The sequence below is a fragment of the Pinus tabuliformis genome, chromosome 4_2 (assembly GCF_031772625.1).
Source record: "Pinus tabuliformis cultivar Carrire ecotype Pingquan chromosome 4_2, CPIR1, whole genome shotgun sequence".
Lineage (NCBI taxonomy): Eukaryota > Viridiplantae > Streptophyta > Pinopsida > Pinales > Pinaceae > Pinus > Pinus tabuliformis.
Window position 1 is genome coordinate 970,780,240 of NC_142304.1, and position 17,303 is coordinate 970,797,542.

Here is a 17,303-nt window from a genome sequence, read left to right on the forward strand (position 1 = left end):
TACAACTAGAATCACCAATGGCATTGATAGGCAATAATAGAGACAAGGACTTCAATGAACTATGGCATAGAAGAATGGAACATTTGCACCATGGGGCTCTGAGAATTCTCAGCAAAACTGTAACAGGAGTTCCAAATCTTAGTACAGAACGAGATGATGTATGTAGAGGATGTGCTCTGGGCAAGTATGCTAAAGCAACATCTCCTAGAAGTAAAAACAAGGCCAAGAGTGTACTAGGATTGATACACTCAGATATCTGCAGACCAATGTCCACTAAATCTCTTAGTGGTACCGAATACTTCATCACCTTCATTGATGACCACTCCAGGAAAACTTGGATTTGTTTTCTGAAAACCAAGGATGAGGTTTTCTGTCGATTCAAAGAGTCCAAGGCTCTGGTGGAGAATCTGACAGGGAAGAAAATAAAATTTTTGCGCTTAGACAATGGTGGAGAATATGTCGATAAGGACTTCACCGATTTTTGCACTAGGGAAGACATCAGAAGAAAGTGGACAACTCCTTACAATCCGGAGCAGAATGGAGTGGCAGAAAAGAAGAACAGGACTATCGTGGAAGCAGCTAGGGCCATGATGTATGATCAGGATATGCCAAAATTCATGTGGGCAGAAGAATGCAACACGACAGTCTATGTCCAGAATAGAACTCTTCATAGGGCACTCAGCAAGATTAATCCAGAGAAAGTCTTTACCGGGAAGACACTTGAAGTCAACCATTTCAAGATATTTGGGAGTTTAGCATATTGTCGTATACCCGAGGAGAAAAGGAAGAAGTTAGATCAAACTAAGAAAGGATATCTAGTGGGATATAGCGAAAATGCTAAGGCATATAGAATCTATCTTCCAGGAAGCAAGAAGGTAGTAGTTCGATGAGAAGTGAAGTTCATGGAAGATAGGGCCTTCAAAAAATCTCGAGAAATGCCTTCCAAGGAGCAGTCAAAAGATGAGTCATTGGTCAAACCACTTCAACCAGCGGAAGCCAAGAATTCTTCTTCAGAAGAGGAAGAATCACAAGAAGAGGAGGAGCTAACAGATGCACCTGCTACCAAAGGAAGAACGAGCTGGGAACTTCGACAGATTCTGCAGGATGCAGAAGATTTCATCCATGCACCAAGAAACAATAAAAGGGAGCAAAGACAGTCAGATAGATATCAGGCCTTAGTAGCTCAGGATGGGGAGTGTTCCAGTTTTCAGGAGGCCGCTCAACATCAAGTTTGGATGGGATGCGATGGTAGAGGAATACAACTCTATAATGGTGAACGATGTTGAGGAAGTAGTGCCTAGGCCTCAGGACAGATCAATGGTAGGGTTGAGATGGATCTACAAGATTAAATACGCTACAGACGACAGTGTGGAAAAATACAAAGCCAGGTTTGCGGCTAAGGAATATGCTCAAAAGGAAGAAATTGACTACGAAGATACCTTCGCCCCAGTAACCAGGTATACATCTATTAGAACCGTGATATCTCTTGCAGCACAGATGGGAAGGGAGATTCATCATATAGATGTCAAAACGGAATTCTTGAATGGGGTAATAGAAGAGGAAGTATACATTGAACAGCTAGAAGGATTTGAGACTATGCAGATTGACAAAAGCCTTGTATGGACTCAAAAAGGCACCTAAAGCATGGTATGGAAAATTTATAGCTACTTGTAGAAGATGAGGTTTGTCAAGAGTGACGCAAAGTCATAGAGAATGAGCCTCTAATCCTTGTATTATATGTGGATGATCTCTTCCTGAGAGGATCATCCAAGCTCATCGAGGACTGCAAGAAGAATCTAGCCACTGAATTCGACATGAAGGATTTGGGATAGATGCATTATTTCCTGGGGTTGGAAGTTTGGCAGCAGAAGGGGGAGATCTTCCTTAGACAAGGGAGATACACTACAGAAATTCTGAAGAGATTCAAGATGCAGGACTATAGGCCTATGGCTACTCCAATGATCACCAACTGGAAGAAAATTGATGCATCAGAAGACAAGGATGTTGATCCCACATTATATAGGCAGCTCGCAGGGTCCCTGATGTATCTGGTCAATACCAAGCCAAACATTTGTTACACTGTCAACACCCTCAATCAGTTCATGGTGGAACCGAAGAGGGCGCACTAGGCAGCAGCCAAACAAGTTCTCAGATATATACAGGGAACAGTCGATTATGGACTCTTGTATACCAGAAGAAATGATATCAAACTGAGTGGGTTTACTGATGCAGATTGGGCAGGAAGTTCATTAGATCGGAAAAGTACCTTTGGGTAATGTTTCAACATTGGATCGGGGATTACCTCCTAGTGCACTAGGAAACAGAAATCCGTAGCTCTGAGCTCAACTAAAATAGAATATATGGCCGCTAGCACAACTTCATTTGAAGCCATATGGCTTAGAAAACTGCTTGTAAACCTGTTCAGAAGGATGGAAGAGACCAGGATCATGTGTGATAATCAGAGTTGCATCAAGCTCTCTTAGAATCCACTATTTCATGATCAATCAAAACACATTGATATTCGGTGTCTCTTTGTCAGAGACTGTGTCCAACGAGGAGCTATGCAGTTGAGTTACACTCCTACAGGAGAACAGGTGGCAGACATCCTTACTAAGGCTCTTGGAAGAACAAAGTTTGTTTATTTCAGGGAGAAGATGGGGATGGTAAAGAATCCATTTCAGTAACAGAAATGGATAAGTATCAAGTGTTGCAGTGCTATGAGCAGCATGATGCAGCATTAGAGAGAGTTGCAGTGCAGATGCAGTGTTGGGAAGAAGGACCAGCAACAACACAGTTGCAGAGAGAGCTGCAGTACAAATGTAGCAGTGGCAGTGGTAGAGTCATGGGCAGTAGTACAAGCAGCAGCAGTGCAGAGGATGTTAGGCAGCAGGCCAAGCATCAGCACAGGTACCGGTGCAAGATGATCAGGGTGATGTTCATTGGTGGAACATTACTAGAAGTAGAGCACATTCCTCGCTAAGAGGGAGTGTTGATTTGGGGTAGCATCAGATGTGCTCTAGCCATGAAAATTAGTGAAGAGGCTAAAGCACACAAGATCTCCAAGACCCAAAAATCGTTTTGAAAAATTTCATTCGGATGAAGAGTTATTAAAATAATTAATTTAATGAGTTCGTAAGTCTCACCTTAGGAAAATAAAAATATTAATGGGTATTAATAAAGATAAGGATGAGAAACTTCTAAAAGATGAGAATCAAGTCTATTTTAATCCTAGTCATTGATTAGGGACTTAATATCGGTCGTTGATTCATCAACAAGAAAAGTATAAGAGAAAACTTGAGGGTCAGTTGGAGATATACTGATGGAGACCAGTCAGTTCGATTTCTAGAGCGGGGCTTGCTAAGAAATTCGAACTAGAAAACTGAATCACAGCAAGAGGTAACAAGTATGTGACAAAGAGGCAGGGACAACGCCGAAGGACCAGTGCAGAGATTAGAGAGGCAGACGCAAAGGCAGATGGACTGTGCAGTCACTGGAGGGCATGTGTGGGTGACGCAGAGAGACCAAGTGCTAACGTAGTGAGGCAGAGTTCTAACATAAAGGATCTAGGAGCTGTGCAGAGGCTAGCTGGACTGACGTTGAGCCTAGGAGTAACGCCGAAGGATTTATCTCTGTTGGGTGAGCCAGTTTGGCACCCTAGTTCTACTCAAGGAAAGTTGATTAATAAGATCCTCCTCTGCTGCACTGGTTTTCCTGCATTGGGTTTTTGTGGGGACAATTGTCCAAAAATAACTGTGTTGATGTGTTTGATTTTTGTACATGTATTTGTTTCTGTGTAATGGTGTGATATCTGCGGTAGAATTTTTTTTAATATTTATCGAAGGGATTTCGTAAATAACTTATTGGAAAATAAGTAGGTAAAATAAATCAGTTGCTGTAGTAATAGAATTTTCACGTCGAAGCAGTGAGAGAGGGGCAGGGATAGTAAAGGTCGGAAGGAAGTTTTCCAGTCCGGTGAGTGCATAACAGAGAGACAGTGTACTCCATAGAGAGGTTGACGCAGTGCAGAGAGGCAACGCAAAGCTTCAGAGGGAGATCCATATTTACCAAGGGGGAGTCGAGTTTCAGAGGCAGGAGCCAGAGTGGGAGCCCAGAGAGCCAGAAGATCGAGTTTCCAGAGTAGCAATTGATCAACAAAGTGAGAGAGATGTTGGTCCCAGCATGCTGACACAGAGCCAGCGCAGAGGCAGCTAGGGGTAGCTCATCTTGAGCTAAGGTCAGTGTCAGATCACCGGTGGAAGTGAGATTTTTCTCACTAGACATTTGTCAGTTATTTTCTCAAGATTTTTCTCACTAGAAGTTTGTCAGTTATTTTCTTTGCACGGATTGCTAGATTTGAGCATCCATAGTCTTGTACTCAAATTTCCTACTGCATAATAATCAAACCCTCAGCTGCTGCACTGATTTTCCCAAGTTGGGTTTTTCCGGGGACTTTTGTCCAAAAATAATTCTATATGTGTGTGTGTGCATCTATTCTTCCAGTGTTTTTATTTCTTCCACAATATCTATTTTGTGAAGGCTCCAGTGTATGTATTTCGATATTTGCCATAAAAAATTACAAGTAATTTGTTTAAGTAATTTAACAAATAGGAGAAATATCATCAGTTGCTGCAGTACGATTCGAGGTCACCTAATTTTTACACTTGAGTGGTAATTTAAGTGTTAAACAATGGAAATCAAGCACCAATAACTCGGAACATTTCCCCTTTTCATTACTAAATTACTGGTACATAATAAATGTTGAGGGTTTCTCAATTGGAGGTTTGGTTATCAACATAGATAAGCACAAGAGTGGGATGTCGTTTCTATGAGTTTAGCTTTTCCAATTTGCTCATTTACATGTAGAGTTGTTAATGTTATCAACAAAACAGCTGAAAATTTGTATATTGATAAGATGGTTATATTATAATCTGCTACTTCCAGTGCCATCCAGTTAAGAGAATGCACTATGCAAGTGATGTGATTTCGATGCTATTACAAGGTTGCAGGCTATTACAAGTATTTTATTCCAATAGTTGTAAAAATGAAACACGTTTTGAGAATGACTCACTGATGTTGTAATAAAGCTTATACTAGAAAATGAGCTTTTACAATATTCTGTCAATGTAAAGAACAAAAATTCATATCTAATTACCTTCTGCTCAATGCTTCCAATTCGGCTCTTTTCACCTCATTCTCAGGTGGAATGCCACCATTTTGCCAGGCCTCCATGCGTTCAGGATTCTGACTCATTAGTGTCAATTTGCTCAAGTAGAGTGCCTCAATTTCCTGGATTTCGTATGCTCGGATTTGCTCTTTCATGATCATTAATGGTTCAAAGAACCACTCAAAGACTCGGTCTTCAGGCCTGTCAGACTTTTTCAACTCTGTGCTATCAACTGCAAAATTTAAATAGAAAATCTGATTTACCTCATGTAAATGAGTCATAACAGATGCAATTCCATGTTCAAACAAATTAGAGTCACAGTTGTAAGAGAGAAGAATTCCATACAGAGTGGGAGGCTGGCAGAATCAAATTTTGCAGAGTGCAGAAGACTCTGCAAGATACAGTATGCAGGTAGCCCAATGCTAAGAATTCTAGACTTCCCTGTACGGTTCCACTCCTCTAAATCTGAAAGTCTAATCACGCCATCTCGAACTAGGGTCCTCCCATAAAGCTCGCAAGACTGAAAAAGGTGATCCCATATCTAAAAGTACAGTTTACATCTTTTAGCGAAATTGCACTAATCTTTTATCTTTCTTGTATAAGATGCCTTCAATATTACGTATTAATAAGAAATATAGCAGAGTTGTACAAGCATTTAAATTAAAAAAAGAGGGCCGTCAACATCACACTAACCTTTTGATAAGGAGGAGATAATTTTAACAAAAGCAAAATAGGATGATCAATACCTGCACAGATTTCATATCTTGTAGTACCCCCTTCAAGGATGCCGTGCGTTCCGGAATGGATTTTCCATGAATTGGGTGGTCTCCCTTGTTATGACCATTAGATTTCTGTTTGTCAAGTGAATAACTGGTTCCCAGATGTTCAGAGCAACATTTCTTTTCCCTACGGTAGTTGAGCCTGGCTGTCAGGAGTATAAAACAGTTATAATAAACTGAAACCAGTGCAAGGATTCTAATATGCATGTAACTGAACGAATTTAATCGAACAAATAATCAGTTTCTTTTTAGGTTCAAAAGGACAATAGATGTTATATTAATTAAAATACCCATCCTGTACAAGACCATAACTTCAATTGAGTATTACTAGGTAAAACATTAAAATCAGAATAGCACAGACAGAGCACCAAACTTAAGTAGTACCTGGGAAAGCAGGAACCTGATCGCATGTACAAGAAGTCATTGCTATACTCATCAAACAATGCTATTGCAGATATGATGTAGTTTAGTCCTAGTTGAATTGAAGTTTCCTGTTTCATCCATGCATAATATATGTTAAAAAAAGAACACTAACATTATTTATCATCAAATCCAAGTAACAGTCGATCTATTAACTGTGCCATTTCAAATTGAACATATAGTGATAAGAGTTCACATAATAGTGCTATGTTACTAGAATGAGCAAATGGGAAATGGAACAGTAAATGGGGGCTAGAGGCTTCTAAGAGATGAAAAATATGAACCCACATTCCTTCCCACTGTATATGATACGTATAAAATAGATTAGTGATGTACTACTGTAGTATCAAGATGGGAATGGAAATGAGAACAGGAATAGGAATGGAATAAGAACCAGGATTTTCTTGTAAGGTTTCTGGTAACATATGAATAGTGTGATTTTCTGATAAAATAGTGTGATTATTGAATGAAGAGAAGGAAGCAAAATTTACCTATCAAGACATTCAAAAATAAGATTTATAACAATTGCAAATACCTGATACACAACAACTGCACCGTAAAGGCCAAGAAAAAAGCTTGACACAAATGCGGTCAGCATAGCTAAAATCACTGCCAATGGCCAGAGCAGGATAGCAAAGACAGCAAATGGTACACAAACAGTCTCTAAAAATGGTCCCTCCCTTCCTATTAGATCTTGAAATAGTTGATGCCATCCTTTCAAAAGCATGAAAGGACTCTTCCATATTGCAAGCAATATAATGATTGGCACATCCACAATCACACCCAATAAGGCAACCAACAAACAACCTGGTAGCTGCGACAACCTTCAAACAACATCCAACAGGAGATCAATAAGGCATGTGCATATTTCACTAATTTGCAAAAAACAAAGGGATTATATGGAAAAAGGAACACAAAAGAAGACCAACATAATCATCCACTGAACCCTGCATGCGGAGAATTGTTACCTCATTTTAATTATGACATAGATGAAAGGAACAAATAGACTTAATCTAGTGGCAAACGCCACAATCTTCCTTCGAGAAGAGTTTATAGATACCTCTCATGGACTCAATTCTTAGGAAAAAAGAACCAACTCTAAAACAGATGTGTAGTCTTAAACCTTAAAAGTCCATGGGACAATCGTACCTTTATACATAACAAGCATTGACACAAAGAACATAATAATAGCTTGGACGTCTTATTGGAACGTGTTTGTTATTTGCATGGCATACAATGACAACCTCTAATATAACAAATACTACAAAATCACACGAGAAAATACAAGTTATTTAAATAAGAGAAAGGAACAGTGAATGAAATTATATTAATTTATGTAGACCAAAATAGGTAAATAGGACTTAAAGTGCAACATGTCATAGTGGCAATGTAGGACTGCTGAAGGATTTCTAGATGCAAAAGTAGAGTAAAAATTTAAATAAAGAGTACAAAGGGTTAAGCCCAGGAAGTAAACCCTGGACAGAGAGAAGGAAATTGATCCTATGTAAGGAGAGAAGAGAAAAGAAGAAATGAAATGAAATTTTATTAATGTTAATTGAAGACTAAAATAGGTCAATGGGAGAGGAAAGTACAACATACTAAAATAGCGACAAGAGAAGAGCAAAGGGCATCTCTACAACGAGAATAACCTGAGAAAGAGGAACAAGAAAAAAACCCTACAAATCAGGAGTAAGCTAAAAAAATAAAATCTAAGAGTAGTATTGAAATAAAGTGGAATCAATGGCTATAATCCTTATAACAAGAATGACAACGTCCACCCTAACAACCCATGGAATAATATCTTATATTGCACTAGTTTTTAGGTGGGGGACGGGGATGCATCCCTGCGACAGCTAGAGCACACTGCCAATTTTTTCAGGAGACAACAATGATATAGATATATATATATATAGATATATATATATATATATATATATATATATATGAAAAGTATATTATTTCGAATTCACTATAAATATCTACAATTTCTTTAACAAGACATACTATATAGTATCATGCACAACCCTTACACTTCTCAGTTCTGAAAAAGCTCAAGCAATTCAAAAAAGGGCTGAGTGACATTCTATTATTGACTGTTATACATGAGCAAAATGTAACTTAGCTTTAGGAAGCTTAAGTGTAACTATTTTCAATTTGCAATAAGGTCCATGAAGGGTCTATGAGACAAAGAATTGTTTCTATAGCAGCTATTCTTCCTTATAGCTGTTGTTATTGATGATTATGATAAAACATAAAAAGAATTCCCTTCTCAATAGGTTTTGTAAATTTTTATAGCTATGTTGAAAACCACTATAAAGCACTTTGGCACAACCCTTACACTTGCCAGTTCTGAAAATGCTGGAGCAATTCAAATAAGGGATGAGTGACATTCTATTATTGGTCGTTAGACATGAGCAAAATGTTGCTTAGATTTAGGAAACTTAAGTGTAACAATTCTCAATTTGCAATAAGGTCCATGAATGGTCTATGAGACAGAATTGTTTCTATAGCGGTTATTTTTCCTCATATTTCTTGTTATTGATGATTATGTTAAAACAAAAAAGGAATTCCCTTCTCAATAACTCATATTTCTCGTTATTGATGATTATGTTAAAACACAAAAGGAATTCCCTTCCCAATAGGTTTTGTAGACTTTTAGAGCTGTGTTGAAAACCACTGTAGATCACTTTGGTTCTATAAAGACTCAAGAGATTAAATTCATATATCAGATTAAGGAGGCAATTGAATAGGAATGTACTCAAACAATTAGTACCCAATTTAGGTCACTACCGTTGATTTCACAATGCTCGAGGTTGGGATGGCCGGAGCACTAGACTTTGAATGACCCCTGAAAACTCATGTACAACATGTAAAAGCTAAGATGACCCAAAAAATGAGAAAAACAAGAACAATAAACACAAGGATCAGCCCTTTTAAATGTTGCATTTCCTGTTCTTTTAACATGCAGGATTTGCTTCTTGTAATGTTGTTGCAGAATATACAATACTTTAATCACCATAAACGCAAATTGAAATCCATCACACAAAATGCATGTTTTGAGCTGCAACTTGTACAACGAATTTAGATTCACTGCAATACAAAATAATGCATGGAAAATATGAATATATTGTCGAATCATCAATGTCTATGATTGTCAAAATGGAAGATATATGCTCAAAAAATCCCTCAAATCTACCCATAAAATCCTTCAAATCTGCCAGAAACATCCCTGAAATCTGTCTAGAACGTCATTGAAATCTTCCCAGAACATCTTGGGGATGGCTAGAATTCCTTGAGTCCCTGATGAAGTCCCTAGCAGTTTGGGGATGTTTCCCAAGGGTCCATAAGTCCCCGAAACATGGGAATGCAGGAACGCAAGTTTTTTTGGTAGGATGTGTGAAAAATCAGTTGCGTTAATGTAGTTATTCTCCTCCTATATTTAAATAGATTATGTCCCTGTTGACCATGTACATGTCAACAGTTACAAAAGACAAAGTACAAAGCAGTTGAATAAATTTTTTGAGACATCATCATCATTGTAATCCTGAATTCTGCAAATTATTATAAAATGATTCTAGTATGACTATTAAGCCAAGTAACAACACCTAGGTAAGTCTATGAGTCTCCTCAAAGAGTTTCACTCTAAGGAGTTTTTTAACCTCACCAAAATATTTGTGTTTGTAAACACGAATAATTGGCAGAAATTTTCTCCCAGATATACCCCAAAGCTAGGGTTAGGGTGGAACTCATCGACGAGGTCTTAGGTGAGTCCTAGTGTTATCGAGTCAATGTATTTTTATCATACTAAATCATGTGTCTTGTGTAGCCAAATTTGGTTGAGTCTTAAGGGGTCTATGTCTATTGTAAATTTCCCCTTCTAAGGGTGATTATTTCTAAGGGTGATTATTTGTAATAATGTTATGTAAAAGTGTTGTCTAGGAATATTTTTGGTGAATGGTTCCTCATAATTAGAACACCAATGCCAAGATATTTTTAGACCCACTTTGAAGGTGGAAAATGTATAATTCCCCTTTAGAGTCTTTTAATTAATTTTTCTCGCCAAATTAATACAAAAAAATTAGCCAGAAAATTAATTAAATTGTGTCAAAAAATAATTTGAGAGAAATTAAATTCTCTCCAAGTGGAAAATTATCAAAAGTCCCTCAAAAATTCGTGGGTCCAGAAGAAATCAATTTTACGAGGTCCTCCATCAAAAGAAAAGTCAAATTGTCAAGAAAAATTAAACCTTTGGACCATGCTGGTTGAGTCAAGGATCATTTTTCAAAGAAAAAAGGTTGGAAAAAATATTTTTTGGCCTAGGATCAAGGCCTTCATCAACAAATTTTCAAATCAAGGGACAAGATTTAATTTTGGCATGGATCAAGCAGCGACTTGACATTATTATTCAGGATCAAGTCAGACTAGCCATTATTTTTCACTTGGAGGGGTTTGATCCTCTCATTATCTATAGAAGGAAGCTATTGAGCTCCTCATTGTATCATGTACTCATCAGAAAATCATTCGATGTACTGAGCTAGGCTATGCTAGAATAATTTTAATAAAAAGCCTTTGGTGTTTCAATTCGAGGTGTCTCTCTCTTGAAGATTTATGGTATGTGCTAAATAATTTTTATTGCTCTATTGATTTATTATTATCTATTAGCATAGGTATTTTGCTTTAGGTATTGAGCTAGAGTAAACACGTTGAACCTAGCAGATCTAGCATGTATCCCTAGATCTCCATCTTTCTTGTGTGAATCGAACCCCTCTGGAACTAACAATCTATCTTTTGTCTAGAGATCTTTAGCTATTTAGCCCTTGGGATTTTCCCCAAGTACATGGACTTCGAGGTGACCACACCTTCCTTGGACTCTGAGCTTGTCTAACGATTTGTGATGCAAGGTTTTGGCTAGTTCATCTGTAGGTAGATAATGCAGTGCCACAACCCCATCTCGTACCAGGCTTCTGATGTAGTGGTATTTGTTGTTTATATGCTTTGTCTTCGCATGAAACACCAGGTCTTCTATCAATCTAATGCAACTCTGATTATCACAATGTATCCATGTAGGGCTAAATAATCCTTCAAACAAGTTTGATAACAACTTCCTCATCCAAACAACTTCCCGACAAACCTCGCTTGCAACAACATATTCAGCTTCAACACTACTCAAAGAAATTGTATCCTGCTTTCTGCTCATCCATGATACCATGGAAGACCCTACGCTAAAGCATCCACCTATCGTGCTTCTTCTGTCTATCTCACTACCACCCCAATCTAAATTTGTAATCCCACGAGTTGGATGTCATTACCAGTGTACCGGAGGCAATGATATATAGTCCCACGCAAATAGCTTAGGATATACTTGGCTGCAATCTAATGATCATGCTTTTTCTCTATCTGAAATTAACTTACGACATACTGCAAAACAAATGTTTGGTCTAGTGTTCACTAGATATATCAAGGACCCAATCAATTGCCTATAGAAAGTAGAATATGTTATTTTTTGTAGCATCAGATGTGTTCAAGTCGTGAAATTTTGTGGAACGGCTAGAATGCATGAGATCTCCAAAACCCAGAAATCATTTCTGGAAATTCCACCTAGAAATGACTTAATTAGATTATTAGTCAGTTTTTAATATTTCCTACGTCTAAACTTAGGGAATATGACTAATTAATCAAAATTAATTAAGTTAAGGTGTGAATGTTCTAGAAACTCACTCGGATTGACTTCAAGTTAATCCTAGCCATCGATTAAGATCTACTCTTGACCATTGGAGTCTCAACAGAGGATTATAAGAAGAAGTTGATGGGGCTTGGAGAAATTTCTTGAGAGGTTCGATTTCATGAGCAGATGATTTCCTAAGTAGCAGAAATCAGTTGCCATAGAGAGAGCCAGTGAGATCGAAGCAGTGAGAGAGGCAGAGAGGCAGTGAAGCCAGAGGAAGGATTTCGGATCCGGTGAGTGCATTTGCAAAGAGGCAAGTGAGCCACAGTGAGGCTGATGTAGAGCAATGCAATAGCCTCTAGAGGCAATTTCGAATCTGTTTGGGAAAGACGGGTTTCAATGCCAGAAGCTGGGCAGAGGTTCTGGAGGCCAGGAGAGACATTTTCCCAGAAAGCAATAGACCAGACAACTTGACGAGAAGCTGGTTCAAACTGAGTGCAAAAGGAACTGCACTAGGGTAACGCAGTAGCTACGCAATGCCAGTTTGGACAACTCAATTTGAGTTGAGGTCAGAGCTCAAATTTGCTTGAGGAGTGAGGAATTTCCCTCACTAGATTTTTCTTGCCAATATTTCTCTATAGGATTGCCAGTTTCAGAATCTAGTTGTACTCATATTATTTCACCACTGCTTAATAATAAAACCCTCAGTTGCTGCACTGGTTTTCCCAAGATGGGTTTTTCGAGGGACATTGGTCCAAAAATAATTGTGTAAATTTATGTGTGCTAGTACTTTTTCCAGTGTTTATTTCTTCGCATTTTTTTGTGTGCAGGTTGCAGTGTGATTAATTCAGTGTTTGTTGTAGCAAACAGTAAATAAATTGTCAAAAATTAATTTAACAATTAGGAGAATTATTTCCAGTTGCTGCAACAGGATTTGGGTTTCCAAATTTTCACACAGTATCAGAGGGCAAATGATCAATCAGAGAGATCAATAGCGAAGGAAGAGGGAGTTTCATTGTTCATTGAGAGGCAACAGATCGAAACCCTAGAGGCAACACAGTCACCTTGGCCAAGTAGATCCATTGTTGAACTGTAGATGATTGAGATTGTATTGTGTTTATTTCGATGTTTATATGTTTAAATAACTTGTTTGTAATTAACGAGTAGGAGAAATAAACTAGAACAATACAGATAAAATTTCTAATGGGTAATACTTAGAAATTTAAACATTTGTAGCTCTTTCGAACTACAGCTCCAAATCAGCCCACCTCCCTCTAGGAGGTATCTCGGCTGTCATGGCGAACTCCTCCTCTTCGATCTTCACGAGTGCAGCCTTCAAATCGTGCTTCTCATCCTTGTCCTTCTTCTTGAGAGGACACAGAGTAGCATAGTGAGCCATCTCACCACACCTGAAACACTTGATCTTTGAGACGTCCTTCTTACGTCTCTACTACTCCTATTGTCCCTCCGATGCAAGGACTGCATTATCCTCCTCCTCCTTGGGCCTCGACCCACTGTTGGTGCTTCCGTCAAGTTTAACCTTGACTGTGTCTCTCCTCAGCTCCTCTTGTTTTAGAGCTGCCCACATCCCATCCCAGTTCGACAAGGTTTCTCTACCCACGATATTGTTGTAGCAACTACAACCACCCTCCAAAATTTTGCCTTAGCTTTGTTTTGGAGCCTCCCTAGCAACTTTTCATAGCACCTTATCTTGCTCCATCAAGTTCAAAAGCTTCAGTGTTTTGCTTGCACAAAGGCAGCGTGTCGATCAGAGCTCGATGCATTTCCATCACAGATTGATCACCCGGACTTGGTCCAGCTGCACGCTGAGTAGCTCCCCCAAGAAATTGCGCAATTCTAGAGGGCAACCAACCTTCCCTCTAGAAATTTCAATCCTGACTGCAACTTGCTGGGTTCCAGAATTGCACAATTCTAGCAGTCAACACTCAATGAAAATTACGCAATTTTCCCTAGCAGGGCTACTCAACCCAGAATTTGCGCAAATCTGAGCAACAGTCAGTTGCTCTGCCCAGAAATTGCACAAATCTCCCGGGCAGCAAGCCCAGCTCCCAACAGTCGAACAACCTCTTGCATGTGCAACTAAGTTGACTAGTTCCCTCCGGGACCGAGCAAAACTGACTTGTATGCATGGGCTGCTTATCCCAAGGCAGCATGCAAAGGCATCCCTTGTTTCAGGGATCTATTTTTGGCAGTTGGAGGTTACATGCAAGGATCATTTCAGAAACCTCCCACCAAGTGCCGCTTTCCCTAGATTTGTGGCATGCGCATCACAACCTAGCTATTATCAAAACTCATCAACCAGACGTTGAAAAGCTCATTTCTCACATCAACCTTACAGCTCTGACATCCCATGTCACATCTAGGAGCTGTCAGCACATTCAGCTCAACTGTTTTGGGGTAAGCTCGCTTGCCATGCCTGGTGTTGCATTTCTGGCGCCTTTTGTGTTTCGCTTCGTATTAATGTTGTCTGCTTGATTTCAATGAACGCTTGCTGTCATTTTGATACATACTAACTTGTTCTAGCACCATTTCAGTTTTCGTTGCTATCTCACTACTGTCGCATGCATGAAACTGTTTTGCACAAACGGTCGCCGATTCGGCAACTCGCCTCACCCACATGCATGTTGTTCCATTTTCTGAATCTGTCATTCACCATTTGCATGCATGATCATTCACTTATGCTTACACCCAGTATCGCAATGCATTCGCATTCACATTCGCTTTCAGTTGCCCGTCGGCGAGTCTGCCAACCTTGGCCCGGACTCTGCCTCACCAAGAGCCTCACCAAGACCGCATTGCACATTCCTGAGAGGGAAGGCTCTTCCTTCCTCTCCAGAAATGCGCATTTTTTCCCAGTAGTTGTTCCCCAGGAAACTTTGTGCAATCCTAAGGGACAGTGACTGCTGGCCCATAAAATTACACAATGCAGTCACTGAATCTGCAGTCATTGCCAGTTGAAATTGCGCATTGCGCAATTCCAACAGTCAACAGTGAAGCTAGACTATGCATTGCGCATTTCCAGCAACTAATCAGCCTCTTGACAGGCCGGACTGCGCCTTGTGCAGTCTTGGCAGTCACTCTCCCGACCTCCTGGCGGAAATTGTGCAACCTTCATAATCAGTCACACAGGGATGTTGCAAGTCAGTGGTGAAGTTCATTTTGGTTTTCGACTGACAGGTTGCTTGCCATGAGTGTTTCCATGTCTCCAGGTATCGCAAGTGTTCATCTGCCTCTCAGCAATACAAGTACAATGGTTTCTAGGAGAGCAAAGTCGAAGACACCGTTCAGAGCACGCTTGGGGATGCAGTCGATCAATTGTCTATGAGCTTGCCTACTCACAAAGACATCAAGTTGTTTGTAGACAAGGGCATCAAGATATGACAACAGCATCATCATGAATAGTAGCTAAAGGCAGCATACCAGATGCAACGAATGTGAGAGGAAGGTTGTTGACAACACAGAGGCGGAACAAGGAAGAACATGAAGTTGCACAGACAGACAAATGAGTTGCAGGAGGAACAGGAACAGTAGTGGGTGCAACATGCACTCATGGACGGAACTACGCCCGTACAAGTTAAAGATCCATCCCAGCAGCTGGCATGGAGCAGACATGGTGAGCAGTGTTGTTGATCGCATGCAAGGGATTCAGCAGCATGCATGTCATTGTGCACACACATGCGATCCAACCCATTCAGCACACTCACCAAGGCGAAGACAAGAAGCAAGTCCAACTGGAGCTGAACATGTACTTCAGCAAGTTGATGTGCATAATCACCAACACACACTTGAAGATCAGCCCAAACACTATGCATCAGTGTGTTGCCGATTCGGCTGCACTCAAGAAGACCATGCACATGTTAGCAGACGAATTGGATGAAGAAGCCGAACCAATGCACCGGTTGCAACGGAGGCAAGAGTTTGTTTCAGTAAGATGTCACCATGGGGTGCATGCACACCATCACGGACAACCAAGCTTGGCATCAGCTCACCACTTTCGCCATCACAAGCATGTCAAAGAGTTGGTCTCATCACAACAGACCGAGTGTCAGTGATGTCTTGCATAGCTTGCTCAAGCCATGTTGTCTCACATGAGTACAAGTGCATTGTAATGTAACATCATGTCAAGTGTAAGTCAAGTGTCGATAGTTGGATGTAACAATCATAGAGTAGATGAAGAGTCATGAGGGTAAATGAACTGTCATAAAGGGGAATGTCAAGGGTCACCCCACCCTTTGCTATAGATAGAACCTCATAACTCATTATATGGGCTTTTGGTCATCCAAGCATCCGATAAGACTATCTGAAGAGAGCTTGGACAATATTGTAATGCGCCTTGGCTTCCCCACTGCACGGATCAAGTACATCTCTTTGGAGGAGTAGGTGGATGTGGTTGTAACGTTCCATTATTGAAGCTAGTGGTTGGACATGGATGTATTGTATGACTGGAACTTACACTTCTTTATATAATAAGAACCATCACGTTTCATGTATATGTTGTATTGTATTCCAACTATCTTGTTTACTCTAAATGGCATATGTATTTGCTTTCTTGCACATGCATGTATGGACTATTCTGTATGAGTATGTATGAATCTTTCTGAAATGTGTTGTTGGTTTAACCATCACTTTGGATTGCCAACTTTCTTTCCAACTTGTGAGGTATCTTCGCTCGTGTGTTCTCTTCCCATCCGAGTACTATTACAAGTTGCCAAGGGGCGCACTCATCTCAACCCACTTGTGTTAGAACCTCTCATGCACCTTCCTTGACTCACTGCAGTTGTCACACCCTTGCTACCAACAAAGTTATCTTACTTGCCTCTGTGTGAAATCGCGGTCAAGGCATTACCATACGACCCACTGCTGGGACTCCTACACCAAACGGTCTGAGGTCTAATTGGGACTTCTTACCGAGAAGATCCCCTTGACATGTTGGCGGGTCCAACAACGTCAACATTTGTAGCGCTAGGAGGGCCAAATGAAAAGTTGTGCTCTCTCATCCGGTTTTGAACCTTTGCATACCTTTCATGGATTCTTGCACTCTTCTCCCTCCACAATGTTGACATAGATGGTCATTGATGTCAATATGGCAATATTCGAGGAGCCAAGAGGAGCAAACAGAGCCATCAAAGGAGCAAACAAAACTATTGGAGGAGCCAAGAGGAGCAAATAGAGCCATCAGAGGAGCAAATAGAGCTATCGAAGGAGCCAAGAGCAGATAGAGCCATCGGAGGAAGCAAACAGAGCTATCGGAGCA

General features: G+C 40.0%; 1 protein-coding gene across 4 annotated transcripts in view; it reads right to left on the reverse strand.

Moving 5' to 3' along the window:
• The window catches only part of LOC149172865 (putative membrane protein At3g27390), a 266,830-nt gene that overhangs the window by 51,685 nt on the left and 197,842 nt on the right, over positions 1-17,303 (reverse strand). For 2 of the 4 annotated variants that reach the window (XM_089424445.1, XM_089424442.1), the window contains 5 exons: positions 6,899-7,187; positions 6,328-6,434; positions 5,911-6,085; positions 5,510-5,705; positions 5,153-5,396 (listed from right to left, as the gene is read on the reverse strand). In XM_089424445.1, coding sequence (XP_089280571.1) covers positions 5,153-5,396; positions 5,510-5,705; positions 5,911-6,085; positions 6,328-6,434; positions 6,899-7,187 — 1,011 coding nt within the window. The remainder of the gene's footprint in view (positions 1-5,152; positions 5,397-5,509; positions 5,706-5,910; positions 6,086-6,327; positions 6,435-6,898; positions 7,188-17,303) is intronic. The other 2 variants (XM_089424444.1, XM_089424443.1) reach the window with 2 other exon arrangements.